Consider the following 18713-nt stretch of genomic DNA (forward strand, 5'->3'; position numbering starts at 1 on the left):
CCAATACACAGTGCTCTAAGTTCATATGAAGATTTTTTTTTTTTTTAACCCCAGAGCACTGCTCAGCTATGGTTTATGGTGATGTGGGGGATTGAACCTAGGATTTTGGAGCCTCAGGCATGATAGTCTCTTGTACAACCATTATGCTATCTACCCCCACCCCATTTCAAGATTCTTTAACTGACATTGATTTATTTGGCTTGAACAAGGCAGAATTTTTAATCATGCTTAAATATGCTAATATGATCTTACTTTTATAGTTCTTTGGTTGCTAATCCTTTTTTCTCCTGCAATACTTTCCGTTTTATTTTTCAGCGATTTTGTACATATTTAAAAGTAATGTTGGGAGTCAGGCGGTAGCACAGCGGTTTAAGCGAAGGTGGCGCAAAGAGCAAGGCATAAGAATCCCGGTTAGAGCACCCAGCTCCCCACCTGCTTTACAAGTGGTGAAGCAGGTCTGCATTATCTTTCTCTGACCTCCCCAACAATGACGACATCAATAGCAACAATAATAACTACAGCAATAAAACAATGGCAACAAAAGGGAATAAATAAGTAAATATTAAAAAAAAAAGAAATAATGCTTTATCTGCAATTCAAATGTAACTGGGCATCCTGTATAACAATAAAACAATGGCAACAAAAGGGAATAAATAAATATTAAAAAATTATTAAAAAAAGAAAAAATGAGCTACGAATGCTTAAAAATGATTATAAAGTTAACAAGTTTGGTTTTAGTACAGATTACTTTGCAGTGCTCTTGTCAGAGTAAAAGCAAATAGTATGTGTGACATGTAGAAGGAAAATACTAGCTAGATTTTCTTTCTTTTTTTTTTTTTTTTTAAGTAAATAGTAAAGGATGCACCTGAGTTTGGCTGGAGTAGTTTAGGCTGTATATGTTAGTGCTTATTATTTGGAACAATTAAGGAACCTGTAAAAAAAGTAGTTTAGCAGGCATATTGCAAATTCGGTGGTGTTTTTGATGACTTTGAGTACCTTACTGCTCTTACACTATGGTAGTAAAGATTCCATATTTAGAAATGTGAGATAGCTTGATGTAGAGACGGACTGGCTCTGAAAGTTAAAGTTGGTGCATCTATAGAGAAAAAGTGTTCCTGTTTTTAACCACGTTACAGTAATTTTCAGTAAGGAAGCATTTGCTCCTAGTTTGTTTTGGTTAAGTATTGGTAATTGTACTTTTTATTTACCTTTAAGCATTGGATAATGTGTAGTGTTTGCTCATTGTAAGGCCTACAGGTAGTGGCAGAATTCATAGTAGCTTTAGTCACAACTGAAGAATTCACTTTAAAAAAAATTCACCAAGAGAACATCAGACTTCGCTATGAGGCAGTTGGTTAAGGCATATAACAATAGTTGGTACTGACCCCATCCTGCTAGTAGTCACAACAGAAATGAAGTTCCTCATTTTACCTCAGTTCAATAAATTTCCTCTTACCTTTCATGCCAGGGGCATTTTTTAAAAGGTTTATTCCTAAATAGAGGCATACATTTTACATTTTAAGACATAGAAAAGTATTTTTATGAAAGTTCCTTTAAGCTTGGTGTGTTCAGAATACTCCTTTTCCCCCCACAAACTAAAAGCATTTACCTGTAAGTGTTGATTAGATTAAAAGAATCTCCGTCTCTCGGTTCTTTTTCAGGACAGATAGTTTATCAGCAGTGCTATGACTTGACTTCTTTGTACTCTGAAGGTTCCAGAAGGTTGTGTTTGTGTGCTGCACACTTCACCTGACTGGAATGGCAGTTTGTTATTAACTATAGAAATTAGATGAAAAATTTCCATTTTTCTTAGTTTCTGGCATTGCTAAGGCATTGTGACAATTCTAGAGAGTACTTGTTTAGCAAATTTGTGGTAGATAATGGTTTGCAGTTTCAGGAAGCACTTTGTCTACATATAGTTGTAAATGTGAGTCTGAGCATTTTTATTTTGGTGGTCAGTAAAGACTGGTTACAAATTAAGTGATGCAGTTATGCTTGTGCTGGACATCTTTATGGTATGCTTAAATATGATTCATTTTTTATTACACTCTTGAAATAGCAGAGAATGGTAATTAGGTGATGGACAAAATAGCCATGTAGAAGTTTGGTGAACATTCAGGTTGATTTTAATACCCTATTGGTTTTGATTGGTGACTGACAGAAGCCGCCTAGTATTCACCTAGATCTTGAAGGCCTGGTGTGTGCTCACTTATGTGGTAGGAACCCTTCTGTACACTGGGGGCAAGTGAGCAAGTCTACAAGATCTCTCTGCTTTTAGGATCTTTCTTTCAAAGGTGGCAAACAGAGTTGTAAGCAATTAAATAAAATGGTTTCAGATGTGTACAGAAATTTCAAAACAGGTCTTCACTGGGCTGTGATAGAATGCTATGGGAGTGGGGCTGTGCAGGGCAGCAGTTAGAAAAGGAACTCTTGGGGAGTTAGGAGGATGGTTATATCTGTCAGTGTATAGTGGGGATGAGTATGTTAGGATAGCTGGGCACAGCTTATGACCACTAAAATTTGTCCTAGAAACTTCCCTGGAGGAAGAAATGGTATGTTTTTCTCTTAATCTATTATTCCCCATCAGACTATACAAGAAGATTCCTGATCTAAGAAATCTGTTTTTCGCTCTTGGGAACAAAACTCAAGCTCTTTCTCCCAAGATTATTATTGTTTTTTACGTTTATCTTCTTTATCAACCCTTAGGTCTTACGTAAGGTGCAGATGACTTTCTTAATTCAGATATTGGAAAGTCTCAAGATGTATAAAATTTGAAACTAAGTCATTTCTTTCTTTTTTTTTTAAAGATTTGTTTTACTGATTGCATATGAGAGAGGGTTACACGTAAGACAGGAGAGAGAAACCAGTACACTGGTACATTTGGTGCTCAGGTCTGAACCAGGAGTCTCAGACATAAAAGTCTCAACACTACCAGTTAAGCCATTTCTCCGGTTGGACTAAGACCTTTTTCTAAAGCAGTACAATCTTCCCCCCAATAATCTTGTACAAGAATCTTTTTGGGAATCATTACCTGTAGAAAAATAGATTTCCGTGTGTTTGTGTGTGTGTGTGTGTGTGTGTGTGTATGTGTGTGTGTGTCTCTGTGTGTGTCTCTGTGTGTGTCTCTGTGTGTGTGTGTGTTTTTGCCTCCGGAGTTATGGCTGGGGCTTGGTGCCTGCACTACAAATCCACTGCTCCTGGAGGCTATTTTTTTCCCTTTTGTTGCCCTTGTTGTTTATCGTTGTTATTGGATAGGACAGAGAGAAATGGAGAGAGGGGGAGAGAAACACACACCTGCAGACCTGCTTCACCGGCTGTGAAGCCAACCCCCTGCAGGTGGGAGTGGGGGGGGGGGGGGCCTCAAACGGATCCTTTGCGCCATGTGCGCTTAACCTGCTGCGCTACCACCCTGCCCCTTCCCTCAGTATATTAAGTCCAGGGCTGCTGGCTCTTCCAAGTTTCTGGAGTAAACATACAGCTGACATGACAACTAAGTTAAATGTTGCCAGATAAAGGTATTAACAAATATGCCATCATTTGCTACTACCTCTTTAATTATTTATTTTAAAATACTTGTTTATGAGAGAGAATGAGACCAAGAGCATTACTCTCTGAACCAGACTTGAGACCTCCTGCTTGAATGTCTTATCACTTTATCCACTGCTCCACCTCCTGGGCCCAATTATTAATATTATTTGTTTATTTGTCACCAGAGTTTTCTCTGGGGTTCTATGCTTGCACAATTCCACCACTACTGGTGGACTGTTTTTTTTTCTTTTTCTTTTTTAGTAGAGGTTGAGCGGGGGAGACAACTAGTTTAACTCCATCACTCATGAAGCCCCACCAAATGTAAATATTCTATATAATGATTGAAGTCTCAAACTCAGTTTTTTCCCTCCTCCATGGTTATTGCTGGGGTTCAGTGCCTGCACTACCAATCCATTGCTACTGGAGACCATTTTTCCCCTTTTGTTGCCCTTGTTAATGTTAATGTTGTCACTGCTGTTGTTGATGGATAGGACAGAGAGAAATTGAGAGAGGAGGGGAAGAGATAAATAGACCCCTGCAGACCTGCTTCACCGCATATGAGGCAACCCCCTACAGGTGGGGATCTGGGGGCTACAACGGGGATCCTTGCGCTGGTTCTTGCACTCCAGCTGCGCTACCACCCCGCTCCCCTCAAACTCAAATCTTTGTTCATGGCAAAGTGTGAGCTCTGTTGGGTAAGCTATCCCTCTACTATTTTTTTTTTTTATTTTAAATTATTTTTTATTAATTGAATAGAGACAGCCAGAGAACGAGATAGAGGAAAGAGAAATTCTGAGAGATAACTGCTACATTGCTTCACCATTCACAAAGCTTTCCCCCTGCAAGTGGAGACTGGGGTCTTGAACCCAGGTCCTTGAGCACTGTGATATGTATACTCAACCCAGCCCCTCCACTCTATTACTTAAAAAAAAAATTGAGAAGATAGCATAATGATTATGCAGAGACTCTCATACCTGAGGCTCCAAAGTCCCAGGCTCAATCTTTAACACCACCATAAGCCAGAGCTGGTAAAATAAGGAAGAAAGAAAGAGTTTTGACACACAGAAAAAGGACCTCTCAGATAAAGGACAGTCTTTATTCAATTTGAAATTAATCTGTGTAGAACTCATTGTTTCTCTTTTTAATTTGACCACTGATGTGTTATTACAGCTTGCTGAATGCTTTTCTAGCCTATATGCTACTAATTTCTTAAGCTAAAAATCAGTACATTGGCATTCAGTAAATACTTGTAATTGACTACACAGGTATATAGGAATTGTCAGTCACATACCTAAAGTTTTGTTTTTGTTTTTTAAAATATTTATTTATGAGAAAGATAGAAGGAGAGAGAAAGAACCAGACTTCACTGGCACATGTGCTGCCGGGGATTGAACTTGGGACCTCATGCTTAAGAGTCCAAAGCTTTACCGCTGTGCCACCTCGCAGACCACACATACTTAAAGTTTAATGTCTTAATTAGTGTAGTCAGAAGTAGTTCAGTCTATCTACCAGTACATGTTGGTGCTATAATTTAAAGATTGATGTTAAGTAGTGTAAGATGAAGTATATGGCAACTTTAAGGTTATGACTCAGCCAGGACTAGAACTCAGGTCTCTGGAGTGTTCTATAATCCACCACTATTCAGGAAGCCAGGCTGTGTGTTTACCTTCCATTGTGATTACAACAAGAGTGAGAAATTAAGATAAAACACTTCACTATGTTCTTTTTTTTTTTTACTCTAATCTTTGATCTATAGTCTTATTTAGAAAAGCTGAATGTTAAAGATCTAAAGATAATGAATGTAAAAAGAATTTTATGTGTAAGAAAGGGAAGAAAAGTTTCCTCCTCTTCTGAACCTTGTAAGCCTTTGTTCTTTGAGGAAGTGGAAAGAAGGAAAGTAGGTTTTGTTTTTTTTTTAAACTTAGGTTGAGGGTTGTAGGGAGTAGTTTGCATGTCTGTTTATTAGAAGTAACTGACTTGAGTTAAAATAGTTGGAACTCTTTAAAAGCAATTGTTTTATTTTACTTTTTTTTTTTTCTTCTGGTGCTTAGTGCAGGCACTATGAATCCACCACTCCTGTAGGCCTTTTTCTTTTTTTATTGGCTAGGACAGAGAAATTGAGAGGGGAGGGGGAAACAGACAGTCTGCAAGCATACTTTATGGCTTGTAAAGCGACCCTCCCACGCAGGTGGGGAGCTGGGGCTTGAACTGGGCTCCTTGGTTGGGTCCTTGTGCATTGTACTATGTACCTGGCCCTCTAAAAGCAATTTTATATTGCCATAAAGGTGAAGGGGCTTGACTTTAGAGGTTAAATCCCCCCACAAGTGAAAATTAGCTTTTGCATCAGAATCTGTATAGCTAAATGAGGTAGTTCATTTTTTTTACTTGACCAGTGTATAATGTGAAAGTGAATTGAAAAATGATAGGATCAGTTTTCTGATTAAAGACTAAGCCACGTTAAACCAACTGCCTTGAGGATTTTATTTTCAGTGTACACATCACAAAGTAGCTTTGTTGTATGGGATTCCTTATATTGCTTGGACAGTGAAGCCCTCCAAGTGATTCTTGGTGGGTGGGACAGTTGTTCAAAGCAGGTTGGGATTTGAACATTGGCTTGAGGTTTAGGCTGTTGAATGGAACCAAAACACCAAAGTGAGCAGCTGTTCTGAGGTGTTTTTATATTTGTTGAATGGGGAATTCAAAGATTCTTACTGTTTACCGATGTGTGTATATTCTTGAACTGTGCTTTCAAACATTTTTGTTCCAGACTGTTCTCCACAGAGGTTGGACCAATTTACATTCTCACCAGCAGTGCAGGAGGGTTCCTTTGACCCCCACACCCTCTCCAGCATTTGCTGCTGTTACCTTTTCTGATGTATGACATTCTCACAGGAGTGAAGTGATATCTCATTGTTGTCTTGATTTGCATTTCTCTGACAATCAGAGACTTGGAGCATTTTTTCATGTGTTTCTTGGACTTTTGGATCTCTTCTGTGGTGAATATTCTGTCCATGTCCTCCCCCCATTTTTGGATGGGGTTATTTGTTGTCTTGTTGAGTCTGGCAAGTTCTTTATATATGTTGGTTATTAAACTCTTGTCTGATGTATGGCATGTAAAGATCTTCTCCCATTCTGTGAGGGGTCTCTTGGTTTGGGTAGTGTTTTCTTTTGCTGTGAAGAAGCTTTTTAACTTGACGTAGTCCCATAGGTTTATACTTGCTTTAGTCTTCTTTGTAATTGGATTCATTTCATTGAAAATGTCTTTAAAATTTATGTGGAAAAGAGTTCTGCCAATATTTTCCTTTAAGTATTTGATAGTTTGTGGTCTAACATCCAAGATCAGAAAAGAAAACACAAGTAGAACCTGAAAATGGAATTGGCGTATTGCACCAAAGTAAAAGACTGGGGTGGGTAGGTGGGGAGAATACAGATCCATGAACGATGACAAATGACATAGTGGGGGTTGTATTGTTAAATGGGAAACTGGGGAATGTTATGCATGTATAAACTATTGTATTTACTGATGAATGTAAAACATTAATTCCTCAATAAAGAATTAACAAAAAAAATAAAACAAACATTTTTGTTCCTTGTATGTTTCTACATAAGACAGTATGAGAATCTGACTAATTTTTTAACCTATGTGCTTTTTCATCTTAGTTTTTACAATTTTTTTTAAAGAAAGAGGCTAAAGCATTGCTTAACCGTGGAGTATGAAGTGCTTTTGAGTTTTGAACTTTTGAGTTTTCTGGGGCTTCAGATAAGCAAATCTTCTAGGGTACCTCTGCAAGTTTTCTCCTGCCCCCTTACCACAATATGGTCTAGAGACATGTAGAGACTCTTTATGACAGGCACATGCATTTTAATGACATTTAAAACTGAATTTAATAGTATTCTGTCTTGAAACTTGACATTTTAGATTTAAATCACTAAAGTGTCATGTCTTAAGTTTCTTTACTGGATAAAGTTCTAGTGGTACTAGTAGGTGTTCTCATCAGATACAATGCTAATAGTTTCATTTATGTTCCATTAATAGAATGTCCTATGTATTAATGAAGCAACTGATTTTAAGTGACTTTGTGGAAAAGATCACTGAATCATCCACATCAGTCTTTTTCTTCTGAGTGTTACTAACCTTTTTATTTTTTTCTTCCTTCCCTTTAGGCTTTGGAAATCCCTTGACTCTAGTTGCTGGAATTGACTTCTTGCTCAGCTGAATCACTCAATGGAGACCAAGAAAACTAATGCTTTGTGCTGAGTCATATTTGAATCAAAGCATTGTGTACATGTGTTGGAACTGTCTGCCTTGTTTATGGGAAGAACCACTGATAGTTTCCCTCACTGAGCTTCCCAAGGCATTAGGAGAGAATATATACTTTCTTTTGAACTTTTATAACAGATATTTTCTCTAGTTTTTGAAGTCCAGGACAACTGGAGGTGTGAATGATAAGTCTTACAAAGTGGCCTTATTCCAATTCCATAAATTCCTCAACCAGATTCTTATTTTATATGCAATCCTAACACGACAGGAAACATGCCAACTCAGTCACTCTTAGTGTACATGGATGGACCAGAAGTTATTGGCAATACTCTTGCCACCCAAATGGAGATAGATGATGTGTCAATGAAAGGGACCCTTGCAGTTCCTTTCAGAGCCACTCCAGAGAGAAGTATCATTCAAATGGAAGGACACATACCCTTGGACTGCATGTTTTGTAATCAGACCTTCACACATTCAGAAGACCTTAATAAACATGTTTTAATGCAGCATCGACCTATTCTTTGTGAACCAGCAGTTTTGCGTGTAGAAGCAGAGTATCTGAGTCCTCTTGATAAAAGCCAAGGGAGAATAGAACCTCCAAAAGATAAGAATTGCAAGGAAAATGAAGACTTTAGCTGTGAAGTGTGTGGGCAGACATTTCGAGTGGCTTTTGATGTTGAGATCCACATGAAGAAGCATAAGGACTCCTTCACTTACGGGTGCAACGTGTGTGGGAGAAGATTCAAAGAGCCCTGGTTTCTTAAAAATCACATGCGAACACATACTGGCAAATCAGGAGCCAAGAGCAAACTGCAGCAAGGCTTGGAGAGTCCAGTCACAATCAATGAGGTGGTGCAGGAGCATGCAGCTGAGAGTATCTCGTCTCCTTACAAAATCTGCATGGTTTGTGGCTTCCTATTTCCAAATAAAGAAAGCCTGATTGAACACAGGAAGATGCATACCAAAGAAACTCTTTCCGGTCCCAACAATACACAAGCAGCCTCTGAGCAGAAAGGAATGTCATCTCCAGGGCAAGAGTTCCTGCAGTTTTTGAACTTAAAACCCAAATTACACCCTGAAACTGGGAAGAAGCCCACCAAATGGATACCTCAGCTCGATCCTTTCACCACCTACCAGGCCTGGCAGCTAGCCACCAAAGGAAAAGTGGCTGTGTGTCGAGAAGTGAAGGAGCAGCCTGGGCAGGAAGGAAGCACGGACAACGATGATTCCAGCTCTGAAAAAGAAGAGCTTGTTGAAATTTGGCACACCAGCAAAAGCGTTCCTGAAGGTTCTGGAAAATCCAAAACAAGTAGAAGTGGTTGTGCAGGACTCTCTCAAGAGAAAGAGAAACCCCGACACTCCAGTGGTGAAGTGCCTTCTATGGACACGGATCCTAAGTTGTCCAGCAACAAAGAGAAACCCACACACTGCTCTGAGTGTGGCAAGGCCTTTCGCACCTATCACCAGTTGGTATTGCACTCCCGGGTGCACAAGAAGGACAGGAGGGTGGATGCTGAGTCCCCAACCATGTCTGTGGACGGGAGGCAGCCTAGGACGTGCTCCCCCCCAGAATTGACTGTCTCTCTGGATGAAAACGGAGCCATTGATCGAGAAGGTGGTTCTGAAGATGGATCCGAGGATGGACTTTCAGAAGGGCTCCATCTGGGTAAGTTGTTGAGAGCATGGCATGCTGTGTTCTCTGTTTGTCTCTAAGTAGCTAATAGTTGGAGTTTGAAGGGCTGGTTTTAGTCCAGACCCTTCTAGGTATCACATTTTAACCACCTACTAAGTGGCTAAGTCAGTCTCTCAGGGCCTTAATTTTCTCAATTCTGCAATAACAAGGGTTGAGTTAAAAGGACCTATTAATGTTTTCCTTGTTCTGAGAACTTTGTCATTCTTTAATCCTGCTAATTTACCTAAAGCTCTGCTGCTTAACTTGGACACTTTTGACTCCATTGGGCATCTTTCATGGTCTGGATAACTTTTTGGTTGTCACAACCATACATGTGCTGTTGGCATCTATTGTAGTTGATTTACTCTTTCTGTCAGGCCTCATTTCTCATTGCACACGAATTTCTGATAATCCCAGGAGGTTATTGGGAAAGATTATCAACCAGAGCAGTATGGATTGAGAAACCATTCAGTGTCTGCTGGTACCGTTTTCCTTCTGTCCAGAGGGCTTGAAGTCATTAACAGTGAGCACAGTAATCTTTGTGAAATGCAGGCAATGGGAACATACCAAAGGTGTATTTGCTCAATCTGATGTAGTGCTGAAGGACTAAGTCGGATTCAGTCCCTTACTCAGCTTTTTTTTTTTTTTAATATTTATTTATTTACTTATTTCCTTTTGTTGCCCTTGTTGTTTTATTATTGTAGTTATTACTGTTGATGTTGGATAGGACAGAGAGAAATGGAGAGAGGAGGGGAAGACGGGGGGAGAGAAAGACACCTGCAGACCTGCTTCACCTGCTTGTGAAGCGACTCCCCTGCAGGTGGGGAGCTGGGGGCTCAAACCTGGATCCTGACACTGGTCCTTGTGATTTGCGCCATGTGCGCTTAACCCGCTGCGCTACCACCCGACTCCCCTCACTCAACTTTTGTGCCAATGCACATTATTGGGGGCAAAGGAGGCCACTTGGTGTCAAGGCTTATCCATCTTCATAGAAACCAGGGCTTCTCATATCTATATAATATCTTAACTCATAAAAGACTAAAACTGAAAAAAGCCTGATAATACATATACACAGGGAACTACTGAATTATGAAGACATCCTTAGGGGGAAAAAAAGGAATAATGTAGAAAAGAGTTCTTTGAAAAGCAAGTGCTAGACTTACTATAACTTGTTGGGGCATTTGTTTTGTTTGTTCTGGTTTTGGTTTTCTCATGTATTAGTGAAAAAGAGAACCGAGTCATCACTCTGGCACATGTAATACTGGGGGTCTAACTTAGCACCCATGCTTGAGAGTCCAGTGCTTTATCTACTATCACTTCCTGGGGATATAATATTTTATTTACCAGGGCACTGCTACCTCTGGTTTATTGAGCCTTGGAGTCTTGGGCATAAAAGTTGCTTGGCATTAACTATTAGCTCTCTCCTAGGCAACTTGATGTGTTCTAAGAAGTCTGAGATCCATTGTATTCACCAGACAATGTTTTGGACTCTTCCCTTTTAAGCCATTGCCTGTTTCTTTTTTCCTTGTCACAAGTAAAATTTCTCATCTTCCCAGGATAATTGTTGCATACCACTCCCACCACCAACTCACCAGTGCAGAGTCCCCAGTGCCCTCTCACCTCCCTTCCACCCCCCCACCTCCCATTTCTTTCTCTAAACTAACATAGTGAGTTGAGTACCATTGTGCTCATACTAAATGTTTAGGATGTTTCTGAAATTTCCTGGGACATGAAACCCAGCACTTTATTGTCTTACCCTGCAGTTCCCAGAAGCCTAGAAAACATTACAGTGTCTGAATGATGTAATGAAAGGTCTTTAACCATACACCTGTAGCCATCTAAGTGATTTTTGTGTTAGTGGTGTTAGGGTGTGCAGTAGTGGGAAGTGAGTAAGTAGGTTCAGGAGGTGCCCCAGTGTCCTGGAAGAAGCGGATTGTCAGTTTCCTTATTCCAGTAGGTAGTTTGGCCAGAATTGAATAGTCTGAAATACTGGGAACACTGAGACAGGACTTGAGTTTAGTCTGATTCTATTAGTGCATTGTTTTATGATCCAAAACAGGTTTCTTCACTTTTCTCTGCCTTGACTTCTCTGCTTGCAGAAATGTTTTATAGGTCCTTGTCTTCCACCTCCCAAGGATAGTTTCAACAGCCTATTTATAGAAAGTTTGCAGTCCTAAAAACAGGAGCAGAATCTAGGTAGCTATGGCCATTTCATGTCTGCTGTGTTCAAATAAAGGCATTTCATAACTTTTTGGCTGTGATGTAACATACCATAAATCTTGACACACATAGTTGGAAGTAGGAAATTGCAGTAAAGTGCAAGCCATGCTCCTTGGGTATGATTCCAGTAAGAAAGCCGGGCATTCTATATTTAGGGAATTTTTCTAAATTATGTTATGTGGTCTTCTAGTCTAAATATAAACTTACTTGCACCAACCTGGCTTTCTTTAGATTTGCTCACTACCACCCCCATCCCCAACTTTTTAAAACAGTTGTTTCTTGCAATGATTTTTCCCTCTAGTGTGGTGCCAGGGACTTGCATGTATGAGTTGCCAGCACTCCCAGGCCAATCTTTTTCATTCTTTTAATTTTAGATAGAAGGCAAAGTCAGAGAGGGAGATGTACCAGAGTATTACACTCTGTCATATGTGGAACTCGAGGGCCGTGGTGGTTCCGGTGTGGTGCCATCACTTAAACTCGGGATCTTACAAAAAAGCACACACTGACCTTAGATTTAATTTTTTAAAAGTCTTAATGATACTTTTTTGGAGCAGGGTATCTCCCCGTTCCTTCCTTCCTTCCTTCCTTCCTTCCTTCCTTCCTTCCTTCCTTCCTTCCTTCCTTCCTTTCTCCCTTTCTTTTCCTTTTTCTGTTGTATAGGTGGGTATACTTATCTTGTAGCTTAGGGATGACAGTTGATATAATCCCATCCTTATTAATCTTTACTGTTTAATATTTGCCATATGAAGACTTGGACTTGACTTGACAGATATATTTTGGCCAGTATGCTTTCTAAAACTGCTGTGTTTCAAACAAATTTTCCTGGGTGTTTGCCTAGGACTGAACCTGTTTTAGTGTTAAATGCAAAGATTAAGTTGTGCTTGCTACCCTCTAGTGGTAACATTCCTAACTGTATGGTTAAAATAATCTATTTTCCTTGGTAGTGGTTTATATTGGCTCAGTTTTCTTAATTGTTCTGAAGAAACTGGTTATTCCAGTCAATGTCTGTAGGTCCAGCTTCAGTTTCCAGATCCTACTGGTTTCACATTTGTCGGGAAAAGAAAACTTGTCTGTACATTTTTGTCTGTTTAATGTTTTATTCCCTGTTATTTGTTTTTTTTTTTTGGCATTCATCTTATATTGGACTTGTTTCTGGGCTATAAGCCTTTGTTTACTCAGACTCTTGTAGGATATCTTTCACTTCTGTAAGACCTTTTCTATTTAGGGAGCAGTCTGCTGTTTTTCAGCAGGTATTACCTGTATGTCGGGGAGGTTTCATGTTGGGGTTAAAATGACCATACTCTCTATAGGCTAAGTGCCATATCTAGGGGGCTTTGTTCACCCGAATATGCTCTATGTCTAGAGGAAATCTATATCTACGCCTTTAAGTCAGCATTGCTTTGCATTTTTAAGCTTGTGTAGTAAAAATTCACTCCTGATGGGGCCATTAATTCTGCATTCAGCCCTACCTCTTTCTTTCTTTCTTTCTTTCTTTCTTTCTTTCTTTCTTTCTTTCTTTCTTTCTTTTCTTCCTTCCTTTCTTCCTTCCTTTCCTTCCTTCCTTCCTTCCTTCCTTCCTTCCTTCCTTTCTTTCTTTCTTTCTTTCTTTCTTTCTTTCTTTCTTTCTTTCTTTCTTTCTTTCTTTCTTTCTTTCTTTCTTTCCCTGAGCACACCTACCACCTACCAGCTCTTTGAATGTGATAGCAGAGTGTCCACTCTTAGCCTCAACATCCTTTCGATATGCAGTGTCTTTTAAGATGTATCTACATAGCTTAAATGACCTTAAATGACCAATTCATGGGTTGAAAGAACACAAAAGACTTGAAACTTCTTCATAGGCATGCTTAGATTGAACAGGGAACTATTTTCAGGTGTTGCATAGGGCTGTTTATGGGAAGAGCTTTAAATGTATCAGTTTTGTAATTAGCACAACTGCAGAAGTAAATTTGACTGCTGTTCTGTTAACACACATAAACACCTACTAAAATTTAAGAGGATCACAAAATGGTATATGTTTTTTTTTTTTGTTTGCTTTCCCAGTTCACCCCAAGTTAGTGTCAGCAGCTGACAATAAATGATTTTTATTTATTTTTTTTGTCTAAAAATGTTTGTCAAGAGGAACCGGGTGAGTAGTTCACCCATAGCGTGCACACATCCACTTGATGGGGAAAAGCATCACTAGCGGTGGAGCAGTGCTTCAGGTGTTTCTTCTGTATTTGTGTTTTTTGTCTCTGTCACCCTTGTTTCTCACGTATTGGGGTGGGGGGGGAATGTTTTAAGTCAGTTTGCCTTACTCATGTTACTTGATTTGTCTTCTAATATAAATATTTTGTTTCCGTTTTAAGATAAAAATGATGATGGAGGAAAAATAAAACATCTTACATCCTCCAGAGAATGTAGTTATTGTGGAAAGTTTTTCCGTTCAAATTATTACCTCAATATTCATCTCAGAACACATACAGGTAAGGAACATCTTAGATGGTTTTTAAGCATGTATTTCATTTTTGTTGTTCAAATATTATGCTTAATCCTGGCAATAATTTTAAGAATAAATGGTCACTGTGTTGGGTATAGTGGGTTTTCATATTGGAAGCCAAGCTGTTCTTACTTCAAGCCAACTTGTTTAGAAGTTATTATTAAAACCTTCTTAATATCTTTAATGTCACACTCTTGTACTTTTAAAAAATATTTTATTATTTATTTTCCTTTTTGTTGCCCCGGTTTTTATCATTGTTGTGGTTATTATTATTGTTATGTATGTTGTTGCCAGATAGGACAGAGAAATGGAGAAAGGAGAGGAAGACAGAGATAGGGAGAAAAAGATAGACACTTTGCAGGCGCTCCGTGTCAGAAGGTGGAGTGGTCGGCAAAGATGGGGGATCACAAGAGGAGGGCGGAAGGGTCGGCATAAGGTGGCAGGGGAGAATATTTTGACTTGGATGGAGGGGGCGGTCCATAGGGGTCTGAGGTGCCTAGTAGGCCTCAGCAAGAAAAGCGATCTGATCTTCATCAGAGTCTGATTCGACCTTTCCACTAGTAGGGGAGGGCTCGGACTGCCAGGGCAGGCAGATGGAACAGCGGGCTTGGAGTATGGTGGGAGGGGAGGTGAAAAGGAGGGGGTTTTAGAAACAGGTTCTGGGGGATTTGTCTTGAGATTGGGCTATGGGGGAGATCTGTTCTTTTAAATCTAGAATTGGTGGTCTGGGAGATGGCTCAGTGGATAAAGCGCTGAACTCTCAAGCATGAGGTCCTGAGTTCAAGCCCCAGCAGCACATGTACCTGGGTGATACCTGGTTCTTTCCCTCTCCTCCTATCTTTCTCATTAATAAACAAAATCTTTAAAAAGAAAAAAAAAATCTAGAATCACTGCTTCTAGAGCGGCTGAGTCAGACTCTCAGTTGGAGTCAGTTTCCTCGGATTCGGCTGACGGCACGGGAGGGGCGTCTGAGGAGGACTTTTCGGCACCTTCTAAGGGGGGCGCCAGCACACTGTTGGAGAGCAGCGACAATGGCCAGAAATTGGACAGGAAGTTTTATAAGCCCCTCTGACTCTTCTTTACAAGCGAGATATGCGACCCTAGTCCAAGCCTCTTGAGTCATAGACATTATCAGTGGAGAACCACGGGGCCACCTGAAGGACAGTATCCCAGAAAGAAAGGGCTTGTGTTTTTTGAGAGTTTCAGAGAGCGAGTGGCAAGGAGGAGAGCACAGAAACGGCAAACCTGTTTCCCCATACAACCTGACCCCCATACTCTTGTACTTGTATCAACTTTTATGAGTTACAGTGAATTGAGAATACATTTCACTAATTTTTGATGATGGAAGCAACTGGGAGGCTGTGTGGAATTCTATTTCTTCCACTTATTATCTGTATAACCATAGCAAGTTATTTATTTATTCCCTTCTGTTGCCCTTATTTTATTGTTGTAATTATTGCTGTTGTTGCTGTTGGATAGGACAGAGAGAAATGGAGAGGGGGGTGGGGGGAAGAGAAAGACACAGACTTGCTTCACTGCCTGTAAAGTGACTCCCCTGCAGGTGGGGAGCTGGCAGCTCAAATTGGGATCCTTAACTCTGGTCCTTGTGCTTTACGCCATCTGCGCTTAACCCACTGTGCTGCCATCCGACTCCTGGATTTTTTTTATTTACTTATTTATTTATTTATTTATAAAGATTTTACTTATTCATGAGAAAGATAGGAGAGAAAGAACCAGGCATCACTCCTGGTACATGTGCTACCGGGGATTGAACTCAGGACCTCATGCTTGAGAGTTTGATGCTTTATCCACTACGCCACCTCCCAGACCACAGGATTTGGAAACACCCACATCTAACAGGTTATACTATAGAGGTTAAATGAGACAATTATAATGTGTTGCTTTTGTTTATTTATTACCAGAGCACTACTCAGCTCTGGTTTATGATGGTACTGGGGATTAAATTTGGGACCTGGGAACCTTATGCAAGGAAGTCCTTTTTACACAACCATTATGCTACCTTCCAGTCCTATTATTATTATTATCTTACTTGAAACAGAACCATAGTATATCATTCTGGTATATGCAGTGCCAGGGATCAAACCCACAACCCCATGCCTGTAAGTCCAGTGCTGTATCCACTACACTGCTCCCAGGATGCAGTGTTTTGTTTTCTAAGTTAAAAACATATCCACATTTGGTAAGTCAGTATGGTAAGAGTGAGAAATCAGACAATTCATAAGCAGCCCTGGCTATGACAGAGAAAAGAAAGGAAAATCTCTCTGTCCCTCTACTTTGTAAAGATACATACATATTGTTTCAAACCTCTATAATATGGTTATGTTTCTTGTTTTAGGTGAAAAACCATACAAATGTGAATTTTGTGACTATGCAGCGGCCCAGAAGACTTCTCTGCGGTATCACTTGGAGCGGCATCACAAGGACAAGCAGATTGATGCTGCAGCAGAAGTCAAGAGTGACACGAAATACCAGGAGGCTGAAGATGCATTACTCCTCACCGATGGTGCACAAACCAAAAATATGAAAAGATTTCTCGAAGGTGCCAAAGATGTTAAAGGCAGTCCACCTGCAAAGCAATTGAAGGGAATGGCTTCTGCCTTCCAGAATGTTCTGGGCAGCACTGTCCTTTCTCCATTACACAAAGATACTCAGGATTTAAATAAAAATGCAACAAGTGACAGTGCTGATAAGGTGAACAAAATTCCTGCCCCTGCTTATTTGGACATGCTCAAGAAGAGAGCAGCAGTTGATCCTCAGGCCATTCACCTCACCTGCAGAACAGAATTGGATGTGACTTCTCACCCAGAGAATAGCACTGTCATTCAGAATACAGAAGTTGGTCACAAAGAGAAGAAAGTGGAAGGTGCAGCTGATTGCAAATTAAAAGCAAGTGTGGCCTGTCAAGAAAAACCTTTAAATCTCTCTCTTGGGACTCTTCACAGTTGCCCAGCAATTTCTTTGAGTAAGAGTTTAATCCCAAGCATCACCTGCCCATTCTGTAACTTGAAGACATTTTACCCTGAAGTTTTAATGATGCATCAGAGGCTGGAGCATAAATACAACCCTGACATCCATAAAAACTGCAGGGGCAAGTCTTTGCTTAGGGGTCGGCGTACCGGCTGCCCACCTGCTTTACTGGGGAAGGATGTGTCTCCCTTGTTTAACGTTCTTAAACCCAAGCTCAAGCCATCTTTTCCAGCCCAGTCCAAATCTGTACCATCAGAGAAAGTGAAACCTAGTCCTTCTGGGGCAGGCAAAGTCCCCCCAACTTCAGGAGTGGACCCCAGCACTTTAGCACCAAGTAACCTGAAGTCCCATAGGCCACAGCAGAGCATCAGGGCCCAGGGAGTCCAGGGGACTGCAACTGCCAGGCAGCAGCAATCTGAGATGTTCTTAAAAACTAGCACCTCTTTGGTCCCCGATAAAGCAAAAAGGTCCGAAACCAAATTGAAACCTTCATCAGCAGCGCCTTCGCAGTCAACCTTGGGCAACAGTCATGCCAACGGCTTCGTTGATTACCCTCTGAAGCATGAAGGCCCCTGGGCTCAAGGAGGAGACTATTTTTGTAATCGAGGCGTGGGTAGTGCCACTGCAGAGTTAAGTGAGCCACTTACTAAGAGGCCCAAGGCCAATACAGTGGCCTCTGAGGGAGACCAGCCAGGACCAAACTACAGAAGAAGCTTTGACCACCTCCCCAAATACCAAGTTGTCCGAGGGATCACGTCACTGTTGCCCCAGGACTGTGTATGCCCATCTCCGGCCATGCTGTCCCCCAAACCAAGATTCCTGGGTTCCAGTGAAGTGGATCCCCCTACTGTGCTGACTGTCCAAAAGCCGTACAGTGCCCCAGGGCCACTCTACACGTGTGGACCCTCTGGAAGCCATGGAGCTGGTGCCGCACTGGAAGGTAAGATAATGGGAGTCACATTTGAATTGAAGTTAGGCCTTAGAGGTTTCCACGTGGGGAGACTCGGGACAGGAAGTTCTTGCAGGGGATCATAAAGCAGTCTTAAGCCATGGTTATTTTTGGTTCTCAAGCTCAACTTTTCAGAGTTAATTTTTAAAATGTGTGTGTGTGTGTTTGCCCCCGTGCGTGTTTTCTTTTGATAAGATGAAAAATTGGTGGTCCAGGAGGTGGCACAGTGATAAAGCTTTGGACTCTCAAGCATGAGGTCCCGAGTTCAATCCCCGGCAGCGCATGTGCCAGAGTGACGTCTGGTTCTTTTTCCTCCTATCTTTCTCATAAATAAATAAAATCTTTTTTTAAAAAAAAAAAAGATGAGAAATTTGAGTGGGGAAGAGATGATAAAGAGGGAAAGAGAGAGAGAGAAATGTCTAGTACTGCTTCACTGCTTGTGAAGCTTCTCCTCTGTAGGTGGGCACCTGAGACTTGAACCTACGTCCTTGTGCATGGTAATGTATGCACTCAACTGGGTGCAGCACTGCCTGGCCCTACAGGCTTAGTTTTGAATTTTGAGTGTTTATTCTCATTCTTCACCCTTCTGGGAATGATAATGGCAGTGACTGATCCATTC

The 18713-nt window shown here is 40.7% G+C and overlaps 1 protein-coding gene across 4 annotated transcripts in view; it reads left to right on the forward strand.

Moving 5' to 3' along the window:
- ZNF217 (zinc finger protein 217) overlaps nucleotides 1-18713 on the forward strand; it is a 49655-nt gene that overhangs the window by 24033 nt on the left and 6909 nt on the right. For all 4 annotated transcript variants that reach the window (XM_016192505.2, XM_060185146.1, XM_007532997.3 and 1 more), the window contains 3 exons: nucleotides 7693-9455; nucleotides 14027-14143; nucleotides 16514-18085. In XM_016192505.2, coding sequence (XP_016047991.1) covers nucleotides 8063-9455; nucleotides 14027-14143; nucleotides 16514-18085 — 3082 coding nt within the window. In that variant the 5' untranslated portion in view covers nucleotides 7693-8062. The remainder of the gene's footprint in view (nucleotides 1-7692; nucleotides 9456-14026; nucleotides 14144-16513; nucleotides 18086-18713) is intronic.

Source organism: Erinaceus europaeus, chromosome 1, assembly GCF_950295315.1.
Source record: "Erinaceus europaeus chromosome 1, mEriEur2.1, whole genome shotgun sequence".
Lineage (NCBI taxonomy): Eukaryota > Metazoa > Chordata > Mammalia > Eulipotyphla > Erinaceidae > Erinaceus > Erinaceus europaeus.